The following is a 13,065-nucleotide window of genomic DNA, read 5'->3' on the forward strand; positions in this document are numbered from 1 at the left end:
CCAACATAAGCTGAAGCATTTCATCGGCATTAGAGTTCGCAGTACAAACATTGCTTCTGGATAAAACTAAGAGCATGTATTCAGAGACTTCTTTTTCGAGGGCGCACGATGCGAAGCTCGTCACAACATGTATGTAGTCCGTCATGTGTGTGGTTCATCATTTTTCAATATGTATTCAGCGCGTAAAGTGAACATATGTGTATCACGGTTCTTGTCAAAATAAGTGCCTGCTGCAGACGCGTCTAAAGGGTTTATGATAAAAGAGGCGCGTTTGCCAGATACTCGCATAATCTCATGCATAATTTATGCGAGTTTACTGTTAAGGGAGTGTCTTGCGAGTATTTTGTGAACGTGAGGGTCTCTTTTATCATAAACGGTTTTGATGCGTGTGCAGCAGGCACTTATTTTGACAAGACATGTGGTGCACATGGTTTACATGATGCAAAAACACGAGCAACACACATGACACTCCGAACACTGTCCCAAATGGCACATTCCGGACTTGTGGACTTCCACACTTTGATGACATGTAGTGCAGACCTAAGGGACCCTTGACGTGAGTCCACGAGGGCGCACCGGAGTGGTATTTTGGGACAGACTCGAGCGTCACGCAGGAAATAGAAAGAGAAGTTGCCTATCAGTGTGAACTCCTCCCTTCCGTCATCTGAAGATCGAATCAAAGATGCAAAGGGGGCGCTGATGAGCACACTTTGGAGTGTAAAAATTACAAATAGGACACCCTATGGACTCGTAGACTAAGCGAGCACACGCAATTTAAAGGCGCAAAAGAGGATGTTTCCGTTACTGAGTTTTTTTAAATAAGCGCATGCGTAAGAACAGCCTCCCTCCTTCACAGCTCATTTCTAGGAAACACCTTCCAAAACTCGTGCACGAGTATTTGAACACGAGTGTTTGTTTACCACTGGCATATGCTGTGTCGCGTCAGTGGATTCATTATGTGAAATATGATAAGATAATAAACACATAAGACGTAAAGTTCGATCATTCGACGCTACTCCTATTTCAACTAGCATGTAGCAGACTGGTCACTGCCTTACAACTACAGTACAAGAACAACGTCGATATACCTGAATAACAGTACAACAATAATTATTCCACAAAGAAAGAATAATCACTGAGAATTTTTGCGAACTGCGCGTCTGTCTTGACACCTCTCTGTTCCTTTATTTCTCTCCAGCGTTGAAATGTAGGGCAAGAACTCGCATGCGTCGCTCGTGTAAAGTTACTGGAACGTGCACGTCTCTCACAAGGATTGTAATGGCAGTTATTGACAAGCCAGAGGGCCAATCGTTGACGCGATGATTGCGTAAATGATTGGCTGATGTTTTTAAGGCCCTACTTTTTGCACAGACGACGTTTATTAATATTATGACTTTCAGTGCACCTAATAAATAGGCTTTTATCATTTAGTAAAGATAGTTTCAAGTAATATTGCAAAAATGTATAAAACAAACATCCTCTTTTCCACCTTTAAGGCCATGAGACCGAAAGTCCACATGAAGTGCACCATTTGGGACAGCGCCGTATTTTGAATTCACGCCCCCCTGAAGAGCAGTCACCAGCCGCCACTGCTTGTATTATCTGTGGCCTACAAATGCTTAATTGACAATAAATGATGATCAGTGGTTTGTCAGATATTAGAATATTCAAGATAATGATTAAAGATTGATAAATGTTTTAAGGGGTTAGTTCATGTAAAATTTACCTATTTTTATTTACTCGTCTTTATGTCGTTCAAAACACCAATGGTTTTCTTTGGTCTTCGGAACCAAAATGTTTTCATGGGTTTTTTTTGGAAATTTCAATTTTGGTCCTGAAGAACCAAGAATGTTTTCATGGGTTTGGATGATGTAATTTTTGAATAACCATAACTGCATCAAACCTTATTAGGTAAATATTTTCCCCATATGCAAATGTATTCTGTGTGGTGTCATAAAAATGCGTAAAATAAGAGTCGAGCTTACAAAGTGTGACTGTAAAGGCAGCATAGACACACTGAGCATCATTACTCCGTTCTGAAAAACCTTTTGGGCAGAACGACAATTTTGTGTTCATTTTTGTGTTGGGTCAACCTGAATTTGTGTATGGTACACTATACGGATAAGAGTTGCGTACTGTATGACACATTGGCAAAATCACTCTTTCTAGGAAGTTGATAAAAGCCTGTGGTGCTAGTTACTAAAACATTTTGAGTTGAGTCACCTTGAATCTTTTTATACAGTATTTATTAGTACAGTTTAACTGTACTATCACCATGGCTACCCACCATTAAATTACCCACTCTGAAACATGCCCAGTCACTTTTCTTGAGGAGCACATTATGAAAATGTGTAAAAAAGAGCAGTGTTCAAATAGCATTAACAAATTCATTTGGTTAACTGGCATAGCAATCTATTCCCTTAAAAACCTACACACTAAGTCATATGGTATATATACTATGCAGCTTTATTTATGTTGCAAGCTGCCAATGCATCACCTAAACAAAATTCTTGCCGTAGATTCAGCATTGATAACGGAAGAACATGGAGTGTCCACAACTTCACCAGCACTTCTGTATTTGTGGATGGACTTCTGAGTGAACCTGGTGACGAGACATTGGTTATGACGTGAGTATGAGTCCACCAGCAGTTCACCCAGTTCCTCTCATGTTTTTCCAAACCTAGATGATTTCAAAAGCATGAAAAACAATCATCACTGGACTGTATTCATTTATTGAAGCTTTGTTTGAGTTTTTGTAAGTCATTGCTCTTATTGGGGCGGTTTCCCGGACAGGGATTAGACTAGTCCTAGACTAAAACATTTTTAAGGGCTGTCCAAACTGAAAACAACTTGCACTGACATGTCTTAAAATACATCAGTTCCCTTTGTTTTGCCTCAAAATGCACACAGGTAATGTTTTAAGTAAGGCATGTTTGTTAAAACTAGTTATATTTCCTAATTAATCTAAAGCCCGGGATACACTGCATGATTATTGGCTGTCCCAGACGAAAGATTGCCATCGTGAAACTATCGTCGCGATTTCTGTGATCGTGGCTCTCCATCGGTGGTCCTATGTCGTACAGTGAGAGAAGTTCAAAGACGGCCGTTTTTCCGGTCTTGCGTCCAAAGATAGCCTACGATAGTTTTCTGACAGTGTCAGAAATTCGGCATGATCACCGCACAGTTTGTTTGCTACTACGACCTGCGCACCCGGATTTTTTTTTTTTTATTCCAAAACAATGTACAGATAACAAAAATGACAAATTATAACAATAACAACAAGAGTATGAAAAACAAACAAAACAAAAAATATGCAGAGCAGTGGAATACTGCGAGCGTCCGCTGTGTTAGTACTGCTTGTCAATCAACTTCAGCAACCGTTCCCAGAAGAGCAGATAGTAGCTTCTCAGTCAGATAAAGCCGGCTTTCGAAGCGAAAAAGCTGATTTCCCTATTTGCACGTGCGCCTTATATACGCACCTGGCGGGGCGGCGCCAGCATTATGCAAATATCTCAATGCCAAGTTCATTGGCGTTTTAGTAGTATACGAAGCAGATTGGTCTCTCTAAGCGAGTTCCCAATTCGTCGGTCACGACGTGACGTCGTAGTGACCGACTGAAAGGGAACTGCGCACCGGGATTTGTTTACCACGAGCGCATGCGGGTGACGTTGCGCAATGTGTGACGCTGCCGCCGAAGCTTCCGTGTCAACTTCGTACAGTCTACATGCTCTCATACCCGAGTATCCCTCGTACCCGAGTTTAAACGATACATGTCGCACAGTGTGATAAGGTAATGATCTTATAAGAGGACAAAAATCGTGCAGTGTATTCCGGGCTTAAGGCCTTGTCCTGGATTAAGCTAATCCCTGTCCGGGAAACCGCCCAATTATGTCTGAACTGTTTAAACTTGATCTGAAATGGTTAAAATGTTTTTGCTTCACATAAAGATAGAATTTTGCTGTCATGACTTTGGTGAACATTTCTTGCAGACACCCGTTTAGGTTAAAATAAAGAATATTACATTTAGACACAAGCTGTATTTTTGGTAAAGCTAAATTTAGTCCTTTCCTTATCTTAGATAAGAGTGCTGTCTTAATAAACCATCAAGATAACCCATGCACCGAAGTACAGATATAGGGCTCCACCCAGTGGCGATATATTTTAGCTCATTTGAACTGAGGGCATCTTCCCATAGTATTATAAGGCAAATAGAGATTTAAGGACTTAAGTAAGCGGGCCATGAACATTAGTAGGACATGCTGATGAGCCAAAGTGTGTATCCACTCGCCTCTAAAATCTTCATTATTGGAATTGGGTATAAAGGGTGTACTGTGACGGGAAGTCAGGGTTACAGATAGTCTCACGTTGGTTAAAGGGCTAAATAGCGTTTATTTGCAGATAATAAGTAATCAGATGTTTATGGATGGAGTAATGAAAGTATTGACTGACAATGCTAATGTTCATTTTTTTTTGTCATGCACAGGGTATTTGGCCACATAAGTTACCGTTCAGATTGGGAGCTGGTGAAGGTGGATTTCCGCCAGTCTTTTCCCAGACAGTGCACAGAAGATGATTATGACTCTTGGAAACTCACTGACTTGCAGGTATTTTTTTAGCCTGTTTTTTCTGTCCGTCTGCTTTTCAGCCGTAATATCTTCAGCAATAAAATCTTAAGCTATAAGTTTCAGGCGCTGAATGGAAATGCATTTTAATATAGGTTGCGAATCAATTTATTTCTTTTTAAATGGAGATGCATCACATATTTTTCTTCCTGCAGGGAGAGAAATGCATCATGGGCCAGGAACGAATGTACCGGAGAAGGAAAGAGTCATCGTTTTGCATTAAAGGGAAGAGCTATACATCAGCTCTAACTACTAAACCTTGCCAGTGTACAGAGAAAGACTATGCCTGGTAGGAAACCGAGAAATGTATATAGCCTGTGTGTGTATATAAGCAATTTGTGCTTTACAGACACTTTTCAATTCACACTAAACTGCCCTTTAAAATCCAAGTACAATGTATTGTGAAAGATATCTTGGGCTATAAATAAAGCTTTAGGTTTAACTGTATTTTCTTAGTGACTACGGTTTTGAGCGAGCTCTCAGCCTCAAGTTAGATGGTGATCGCTGTTATCCTGACTTCTGGCACGATCCTGACGCTCCACCTGAAAACTGTCATTTAGGACACAGTTATAAATCCAGCACAGGGTAATGTATACACACAGACACATTAGATGTCAGAATTAATGTATCTCTTTTAACACTGTGCAATTCTAGTGTATTATTAGTAAATCACGGGGCGACTTCTCTTGGACAGGCTGGGCTTACTCTAGACTAAAATGCAATTATGAGCTGCTTTAATTTAAAAACATCTTGCACTGACATATCATAACGTATCAGTGCCATTGTTTGTCTCAAGATGCATACCAGTATTGTTTTTTATTTTGTAAGGTATGTTTGTAAAAACTTTTCAAATGTCCTACTATAGTCCTTGATTAATCTAAATTTTGTCCAAGAAAACTACCTCCTAAAGATTAGATTAGCAGGTTAATAAACACACACAGTGAGACATGTGTTACAGATTAACCACATACATTATTGCATATGGCTGCTTTTTATACTTTTTTTTAAACATTTTTACAGTTATCGGAAGGTCATCACTAATGTTTGTGAGGGCGGGGTGAACAAAGAGCAGAGCGCAAAGCAGCATTCTTGCCCTCTGCTGCCCCCTAAAGGCCTGCAGCTGGGTATTAAAGGACAGATGTTGGCAGTGGCACCTGGGGATGACATCACCTTTATAGTCCATCAAGAACAGGTGAAGTGCATACTGTATGAAATCAAAAGTAGATCACTAATTAATCACTATTTATTATGGTTAGTTAAAACAATTTCCACCCATGTCAAAATCAAAGTTACTTATTTGACATTTTACATACAAACTTTTACCTATTGCCCTCTGGAAAACGTTATAGAGTTCAACTGTGTAAGTCCAATCACCTTAAAAACTCATTTGTTCCCTCTGCATGTAAAATGTTGAATAGGGACAACATTTTTTGAGTCATGCTTTAGAGATTGTGTATGATGTAACTAGATTTTATTCTGTGAATAATTGTGTATATTGTAACTGGGTACTTTACCCTATCTATTCACTGTATGTTTTTTAATGGTTTTGTATTTTTGTACTGGCTGTGTTATGATGTCCAAGCCAAATTTCTCAGAAATGAGACAATAAAGTAAAGTAAAGTAAATTACTTATACCTTGTTTTATAGTTTCAGCAAAGTGGTTTTGCTAAAATGTAATTATGATCAAACATTTATTGTTTGTTTTTCTAATAATAGATTTAATATTACAAATGCTCAAATAATCACCTTTATCAGTTCTTAATTTCATCTTCATTCGTAGCCACATGCAATATTGCAATTGTATAATGTCTGCAGGGAGATACCACAAGCACCAAATATCAGGTGGATTTAATGGATGGTGTCAGAACTATATATGAAAACCTGACTGTCACAGATGAACCCATTCAGCACCGTTATGAGAAGCCAGGTGTTTATCGTGTCAACGTAAAGGCTGAAAACGCTGTTGGACACGACCAAGCCACCCTGTACATCCAAGTCATAGGTAAAGCTCCACATATTTCCAAAAATGGTTTAATTACTAATGTATAGATTCTTTTTACATGCTGCATAAGTTTTAAGGGTTAAAGATCAAACTTTCCTTAAAGCAAAATATTAAAGTTTTCATGTTTTAATAAATAGTATTGCAGTCAAGTCCTCCTTAAACTGTAATAGTGCCTCTGTATAAAATCAGGTTATCAGGAATGCTCTCTTTGCATCTTCAGTTTTGAAAGATGATAAAAGATAATGAAAGATTTAAATGTTTGACCTTCTTTTTTTCCCAGCTCCTCTACAAGATGTCCATCTGGAGGTGGTACCAATTGCTGGCAGAAACCAAGAAGTAAATCTCACAGCTATAGTGCTGCCTACTGAGGCAAACCTCACAGTGTTTTACTGGTGGATTGGAGATAACCTTCAGGTAGTGTTCTCATTAATAATCTGTTATAAATGCTTTCTATGTTTAATGTTTTCTAGGTCAATTTTGATAAATAATGCATTTAAAAAATGCTTATGCTTGAAGAGTCAGCTGTGTATATAATGTCTCTGTGTATATGAACTTTTTGACAGCCAAAACTGACCTTGGAGAACAGTCTGGTTGTGAGGTTCTCTGAAGAGGGTGCAGTTCCTGTGACGGTCCAGGCATCTAATGGTCGCTCCATGGTGCAGGACAGCAAGACAGTTCATGTTTATGGTGAAAAACACCACACAATGTTACCCTCTATTAATATGAATAATGAATTACATTTATATAGCGCTTTTCTGCATTTAACCACTTATAATTAAACACACCCTGTGTCTGAAATTGCATACTGTGACAGAAGGTACATACTCATTTCTTATACAATTATTTAAATTTTTAAGAAAAAAATTATCATTATCGCAACATGATATTACATTAAATATATGCATTTACAAACTCATGTTTTGGTAATTAATCCAGGTGTGTCTGATTATTGTTGTTGTGACTACTGAGGTCAGGCACACCTGGATTAATCAGTTTGTCCAATAATGGCAGACAGGAAACAAGGAGCTGGCTGAAGTTCAGGAAGTAGTGCAGCTGGGCATAAAGCCTATTATGTCCCTTCCAACATTTTTTTTAAATGTTACTTCGTTGAGGGCTTAAACAATGATTGAAAATTTTTGCAGAGGATGAGAAAAATTTTCTTGGACACATTTATATTCCTTATTATTGTCTCTACATTTACCAATGATTACCAAATAGCACATACTTTGTTTCTTTACTGTAAATGTTTATAGTATAACATGCACTGAAGCTCTTTATTTTTTTTATTTTTTAATTATAAATATTTCCATGTCAAAGTTCCAAATCCAGTCATGGACACGTTGCGGTAATGAAAATTTTCCCTTTAAATGTGGAAATAACAACAAAATTGGTTTGTATGATGTCATTTGAAATCATGTGCAAAATAGTACATGAAGAGATGTTTGTAACTGTATGCTTCTTATTTTGATAATCTTAATATGCATTTATTTTCTTTATCAAAATGTTTCATGACACCTCATAAGTCTAATTTCGTGAGAATCACCCATTTGCATTTGCCGCATTACTGTTTTCGGACATTTTTTAATAAACCAACGGCTCTACTTCTTCTTGATTGGATAACTCCTCAATATTATGAAATTCGGACATATTACTCACCCCATCTAGTGCTTTTCGCCTACTATATAGTATGGAAAAGTAAACGGTTTCATACGCAGCGATAGTCATGCTTATAAAACCAGTGGCACATTAGGTTTTTTGATTCTTGCTTTTTTGAATTGACTAACTGTTAAGTAGAGCTGAAATATTCATGTGATTCCAGGGCTTAATCGAATATTTATGATTGCGATGTGATGCGGTCATGTTTTGGAAAGCAGAAATAGCAGTTTTCCCTTTGAGACCAAGCTGAACAGCACTTTGCAGAACTGTCATGCAAACTGTCACGTTATATTGGATCTCCTCAAGCTATACGTGGGTGCATTATTAAATTGAATGAAACTAGATAACTTCCTGTAGATCAATTGGTAGAGCATTGTGTTAGCACCACTAAGATTATGGGGATAAAATGTGCTGCCCTACTGAGGAATCCAGCAAAGACCAGCATGGGCTGGTAGCTGGTATTAGCTGGTATAAGGTGGCAGTAGCTGGTCTAAGCTGGTCGTCCCAGCTTGGCAAAGCAGGTCAAGCTGGTGGGTCAGCTGGTTTTCCAGCCTGACCAGCTAAGTCCAGCTAGACCAGCTTAAAAAGTGAACAAAACACAGCTAGACCAGCTTGCTACATCAGCTAAAACCAAGCTGGGAGACCAGCTATAACCAGCTCACCAGCTTATGCTGGTCTTGGCTGGATTTTTCAGTAGGGTGGATACCTTGAATCCACTGTAAGTCGCTTTGGATGAAAGTGCCTGCCAAATACATTAATGAAATGTAAATAACTTGGCAACTTGAAACCTCTGTAGACTAAGGAAAATGCTTTGGCATCTTTTTTGTCTGTTTGCTATGCAGTGCTTTTTTGAAGCCTGGTATTGCTTAGCAGAGTATTACGTTCTTGAAGCAATTAAAATACTGTGCCTGTACTTTCAGTCTTAATATAGAGTTAATATATGTAAGGAATAATTGACAACGGGCTGTTTAATTATTCGAAAAGAATGCACACCTTAGGTGGTAATGCAACACGGCTCGAAGCAGAGTGCTGTTACACCCCGGATGTGCATTATTTTCAAATAATTCAATCAATTATTCTGCTTATAACATGGTTACAACATACATTGCTCTGGTGGTTATTTTTAAGACATTTGACAGGTTAGTTTAACGTTCATCTGCGACATTTAATATTCATATAATACCGTTAACTATTAATCGTTTCTCTTCACTCTTCAGATCGTTTCCATATCATTCCACTGAGTTTCAGTCGTAATTTGGACCACTTTAATCCAAACATCCCTGAATGGAGACATGATGTGGGGCAGGTCATCACAAAGCTTCTCGCTAAGGTTTACACTTCAATCATCAACAAACACAAATTAAAAGTCTGTTTTGTGTGTCTTTGTGCTAAAAATAGATATTAAACGTAGTCTTGCAATCTTTGGCTTACAGCTCACAGGGATTCCTCATGATTTATTGGTTACCATGGTGAAGCCAGGGTTTCCCACCACTGCGGACCTGTATGTTCTTCCTCAAGATGGTACACCAGTTAAAAGGAGTGTGTTTGTGGACAAGGTACAGAATAAACACCTAAAATATATAACCCCTATATTCAGAATATATGAAGGTTACACATGCAGCGGTACAGTTGTTTATATAACTCAAAATGTTTGTGAGCTATTTGTGAGATTTCATACTCTGTGTGTATGTTTTTTGATTTTTATAGCGTGTTACCACCATAAAGCAGGTTTTAAGTGAGAATAATGTGAGCTTCATTGTGAGAGGAGGGCTCAGAGTGTTGGTGACTTTGGCAAATTCAGACGCAGGTAAGTTTTCCCCTGCTAACAGACACACATGTGTAAGTCATGTAATTACAGTGTAACATCAAGCCCTTCATGGATAACTACTAAATACACCCAATGTATTTGAAAGGACCTGTAACTACTGACTTATCTCCAAACCCTGCAGAGTCTGGTGCGTTACATTTATCTTTCACTTTTAGAAGTGTGCTTCTTTACATCTTTACTATTACTGTGCTGCTCACAAGCTAAGAAAAAATGAACAAAAAAATACCTAATGTAGGGGAGAACCGAAAGTAACATGGGACGAAAGTAACAAAGCGATTTTCTCAGAGCCCAATCCACCACACAACCCTTGACAGAGCTGCAAATATGGTGTTATTTACTTACCGTTTTCCACGTGTAGATCCAGAAAGCTGTTTTCAATCATGATAAGTAAATTCCTAAAGCAGTGATTTTTTTCTTATAACACGTTGTGTTTCTGGTTTCATGTGTTAAAGTACTGATCAATCTACAGGTTATACAGGTTAATAATGTATTTTTGAAAATGTATATTTTTCTAATTAGATTTAATTTAATTTTCATAGTGTTCAAACTGTTGAAAAAATGTTTTATTCACAACAATTTAAGTTTGTACTGTTGGTTGCTTTTGAAACATTTGATAAAACTGAAATTTAAGATAAATTACAAAATATGTTTGCACTTACATATTAACCAGGTCATAGTCTTTTATAATTACTAAAAGCAAGTGTAACACGAAAATCTATCTTGTTTTGTTGTGTTACTATTGACCCACCTGTGTGTTACTTTCGTCGCTGCTGACAGGGTCAAAAGTAACAATGTGCTCCCAGTGAAATTATACCGTTATATCGTTTTACATTTGTTCAAAATTCTCCTGGTATTGATGGACCACACTCGTGAGTTACTGACCACAGCAAAATATATCTCAAAAATTGTCTTTTAAAAATAAGTACTTTCGCCCCTACTCTCCCCTGCTCCCTATCAATAATGTCAAGTTTGGGTGTGTGTGGTGTGTGTGTGCGTGCTGATTTAATGAGTGTTCTCACCAATACGCTTGTGATTCGTGAAGTTTTGATGAATTTTATAGACTTGTTATCGTTTCTTATTCAAAAGTGACACCCATAGATTCAGGCCCACCTCGACTTAATCCATGCCCACCCATATGTCACGTTCTGCATCCGCCACTGCTAATGTGTGTGTATTTCCTTTCAATTCTATTTGGCTTTTGGGGTGAAATTTTGCATGCTTCTTTGTTTTAAATAACTAATATGTGGGTTTAACATTACATTAAATTTATGTTGTGTTGAATTCTGTTCATTTTTAGTTACTTAAGTCTTTTTTTAAGTTTAAAGTTGAGTTTGTTTGTACTGTTATGTGTCACAGTCACACAAATGGCTTCATCCTCACAAGGTGTGTACATTGTGTTAATATCAAAATGATATTGTTTATTCCTGAAAACTCTTTATATACTGTATATTAGTTAATCATGAGGTTTATACAGTAATGTATAGAGTTGAACAAAATGTATTCTTAAAGCCACAATATGTAAGATTTTTGTAATAAAACATCCAAAAACCACTTCAAAGTTGTACTTACATTACAACATTTACATCACATTACTTACATTTGTAAATCCAGATAAATTCCTATTTTAAATAATGGCTTATCCTTTGTCGCCTATTAATAAAGTAATATCTGCACTACCCTCAGTTTCTGCTTGTAGAAACCCTGGCAGCACTTGTGGACAAATGTGAAGTGGTGGTAATACAGCATCTAGCACGCAGCTGTTGTGCCTTGTAGCTAATTCATTACAGTGACATAAAATAATGTGACCAAATGTACAGGTAATAAAAATGAATATATTACCTTATTCGTGAACATGATTTCCAAATTCCTTGCGTCTCTAGATGGTGAAAACCATCTCCCATCGTCCACTCTGTTTCGTGATGTCATTGTTATTGTTTTGAAAATGTGACCTCTACGGGTCAAATCCTACATATTGTGCCTTTAAGTTGCATAAAATTAAATGCAAATGTAAACAATAATTGTGATAAAAAGACTATACAACTGTTGATAACAGATTCTCTCTATCAGGTTCTCGTATGGGTGCAGCAGGTCCTGGTATTTGGGCTCTGGTTATAATGCTCCTCATTGGCTTGATCTCTCCTGTAGCATTCATACTCTATAAGTTTAAAAGGTAAATCTTTCCTTTTCAAGTTTACTTTTACATTTCTAATTCTTTAATTTTTTGAATGATATACAATTCATATGGTCAATTCAGTTTGCATACTTTGATTTTCCTGTCATTGCTGGGTAGGGTATTAGAAAATATTTCTAATTACTTACCAGAATTTCAGCAAATAATCTAAGGGAAAATGGATACAGTTGACAATTATAAATCATATCGGTGCTATGTTACACCTACTGTTGTGTAGGTATAATATGCACATCCATTTTGCCTTGCTGCCCATCGTTTACTCCATCAGCCTTTGAATTGCATAGGTATAAACATGTAGACAGAAACTATTTGACATTCACTCTCCTGTCAAACCCCATCACAAAAGAATGCATGTTTTATCCCCACGTGCCTAATTGACAACCCCATGCTGGTCCCATAATAATCATAACAGAACATAAACTACAAAACTGTGACAGGAAAAACTACAAAAACCATGGTTCCTTGCTGAGGCCTAAGGAGAGCAGCCTAACCCATCCCTGGCTGCGTTTCAGAAAACTGCCAGGGCGAAACGTCTACGCCCAGATGCACAATGACAAGGAGCAGGAAATGACCAGCCCTGTCAATCACAGTGAGGACACACATAATATCATCCAGGACGAGAACTACATCGATGATGGCCTCGAGTCGCAGACTCTAGGTAACGCTGGAGGTAGAATTCAATTCAATTACCTTTGACTAACAAGTCATTACTAACCAGATTGAGAAGCTACTGTATCCATTAATCTTAAAATGACTCTTAAAGGGA

At 37.7% G+C, this 13,065-nt stretch overlaps 1 protein-coding gene across 8 annotated transcripts in view; it reads left to right on the forward strand.

Annotated features, from left to right (window-relative positions):
- sorcs2 (sortilin-related VPS10 domain containing receptor 2) overlaps positions 1–13,065 on the forward strand; it is a 203,597-nt gene that overhangs the window by 185,472 nt on the left and 5,060 nt on the right. For 2 of the 8 annotated variants that reach the window (XM_073859102.1, XM_055206892.2), the window contains 15 exons: positions 2,520–2,627; positions 4,484–4,604; positions 4,778–4,911; positions 5,079–5,207; positions 5,643–5,814; positions 6,438–6,624; positions 6,905–7,038; positions 7,188–7,311; positions 9,498–9,610; positions 9,714–9,836; positions 9,988–10,087; positions 10,194–10,235; positions 11,465–11,491; positions 12,176–12,278; positions 12,737–12,969. In XM_073859102.1, the coding sequence (XP_073715203.1) occupies positions 2,520–2,627; positions 4,484–4,604; positions 4,778–4,911; positions 5,079–5,207; positions 5,643–5,814; positions 6,438–6,624; positions 6,905–7,038; positions 7,188–7,311; positions 9,498–9,610; positions 9,714–9,836; positions 9,988–10,087; positions 10,194–10,235; positions 11,465–11,491; positions 12,176–12,278; positions 12,737–12,969 (1,850 nt within the window). The remainder of the gene's footprint in view (positions 1–2,519; positions 2,628–4,483; positions 4,605–4,777; positions 4,912–5,078; positions 5,208–5,642; positions 5,815–6,437; positions 6,625–6,904; positions 7,039–7,187; positions 7,312–9,497; positions 9,611–9,713; positions 9,837–9,987; positions 10,088–10,193; positions 10,236–11,464; positions 11,492–12,175; positions 12,279–12,736; positions 12,970–13,065) is intronic. The other 6 variants (XM_055206899.2, XM_055206907.2, XM_055206900.2 and 3 more) reach the window with 6 other exon arrangements.

This window comes from Misgurnus anguillicaudatus, chromosome 21, assembly GCF_027580225.2.
Source record: "Misgurnus anguillicaudatus chromosome 21, ASM2758022v2, whole genome shotgun sequence".
Classification (NCBI taxonomy): domain Eukaryota; kingdom Metazoa; phylum Chordata; class Actinopteri; order Cypriniformes; family Cobitidae; genus Misgurnus; species Misgurnus anguillicaudatus.